This window comes from Corvus brachyrhynchos, unplaced genomic scaffold (assembly GCF_000691975.1).
Source record: "Corvus brachyrhynchos isolate BGI_N302 unplaced genomic scaffold, ASM69197v1 scaffold26, whole genome shotgun sequence".
Taxonomy (NCBI): domain Eukaryota; kingdom Metazoa; phylum Chordata; class Aves; order Passeriformes; family Corvidae; genus Corvus; species Corvus brachyrhynchos.
In genome coordinates, this window is record NW_008239324.1 from 9214930 (window position 1) to 9215501 (window position 572).

The following is a 572-nucleotide window of genomic DNA, read 5'->3' on the forward strand; positions in this document are numbered from 1 at the left end:
CCTTCCCTCCCTCCCTCCTTCCCGCTCCCCTGCCCTCCCTCCTTCCCTCCCCTCCCCTCCTCCCGCTGAGGTGGACGGGCACCCACCTGGGGTCCGCTGCCCACCTCTCCTCTCATCCTCCTCTCTTCTCCTCCTTGTTTACCTGCACTTTTCCGCCTTCTCTTCCCCCGCTGTCCCCGCCGCCCCTTGGCCCTCGCTCGTCCCCGCTCTCGGGCAGGCTCGGCGCCCAGCAGCTCCGCTCCCTCGGCGGTTTGCCTGTGCCCCTACCCCGGGGAAGGCACTTGAAGGTGGATCTATTAAACCTCCCGGCGGTCTCTCCAAGTGCACTTCTTGGACCAAACCTCCAGCATGGATGTAAGATTTTACCCGGCTGCGGCGGGCAGCGCGCTCCCCGGAGACCCCTCCAACCTGGACTTTGCCCAGTGTTTGGGTTACTACAACTACAACAAGGTGATTATTCCCGCGAGTGTTAACTCCTCGTGCTGCTGCCCGGGCCGGTTCCCCGCGGACGGGAGTTGGGGCTCCGTCGGGGAGGGGAGGCTCGGGGCTGGGGGATGCGCGGAGCCTGGGGC

General features: G+C 66.3%; 1 protein-coding gene across 2 annotated transcripts in view; it reads left to right on the plus strand.

The window, feature by feature from the left end:
- The first annotated feature begins 6 nt into the window (after positions 1-6).
- The window catches only part of TOX3 (TOX high mobility group box family member 3), a 74807-nt gene continuing 74241 nt past the window's right edge, over positions 7-572 (plus strand). Inside the window, exon 1 of one of the 2 annotated variants that reach the window (XM_008638789.2) lies at positions 7-450. In XM_008638789.2, coding sequence (XP_008637011.1) covers positions 349-450 — 102 coding nt within the window. In that variant the 5' untranslated portion in view covers positions 7-348. The remainder of the gene's footprint in view (positions 451-572) is intronic. The other variant, XM_008638790.2, reaches the window with a different exon arrangement.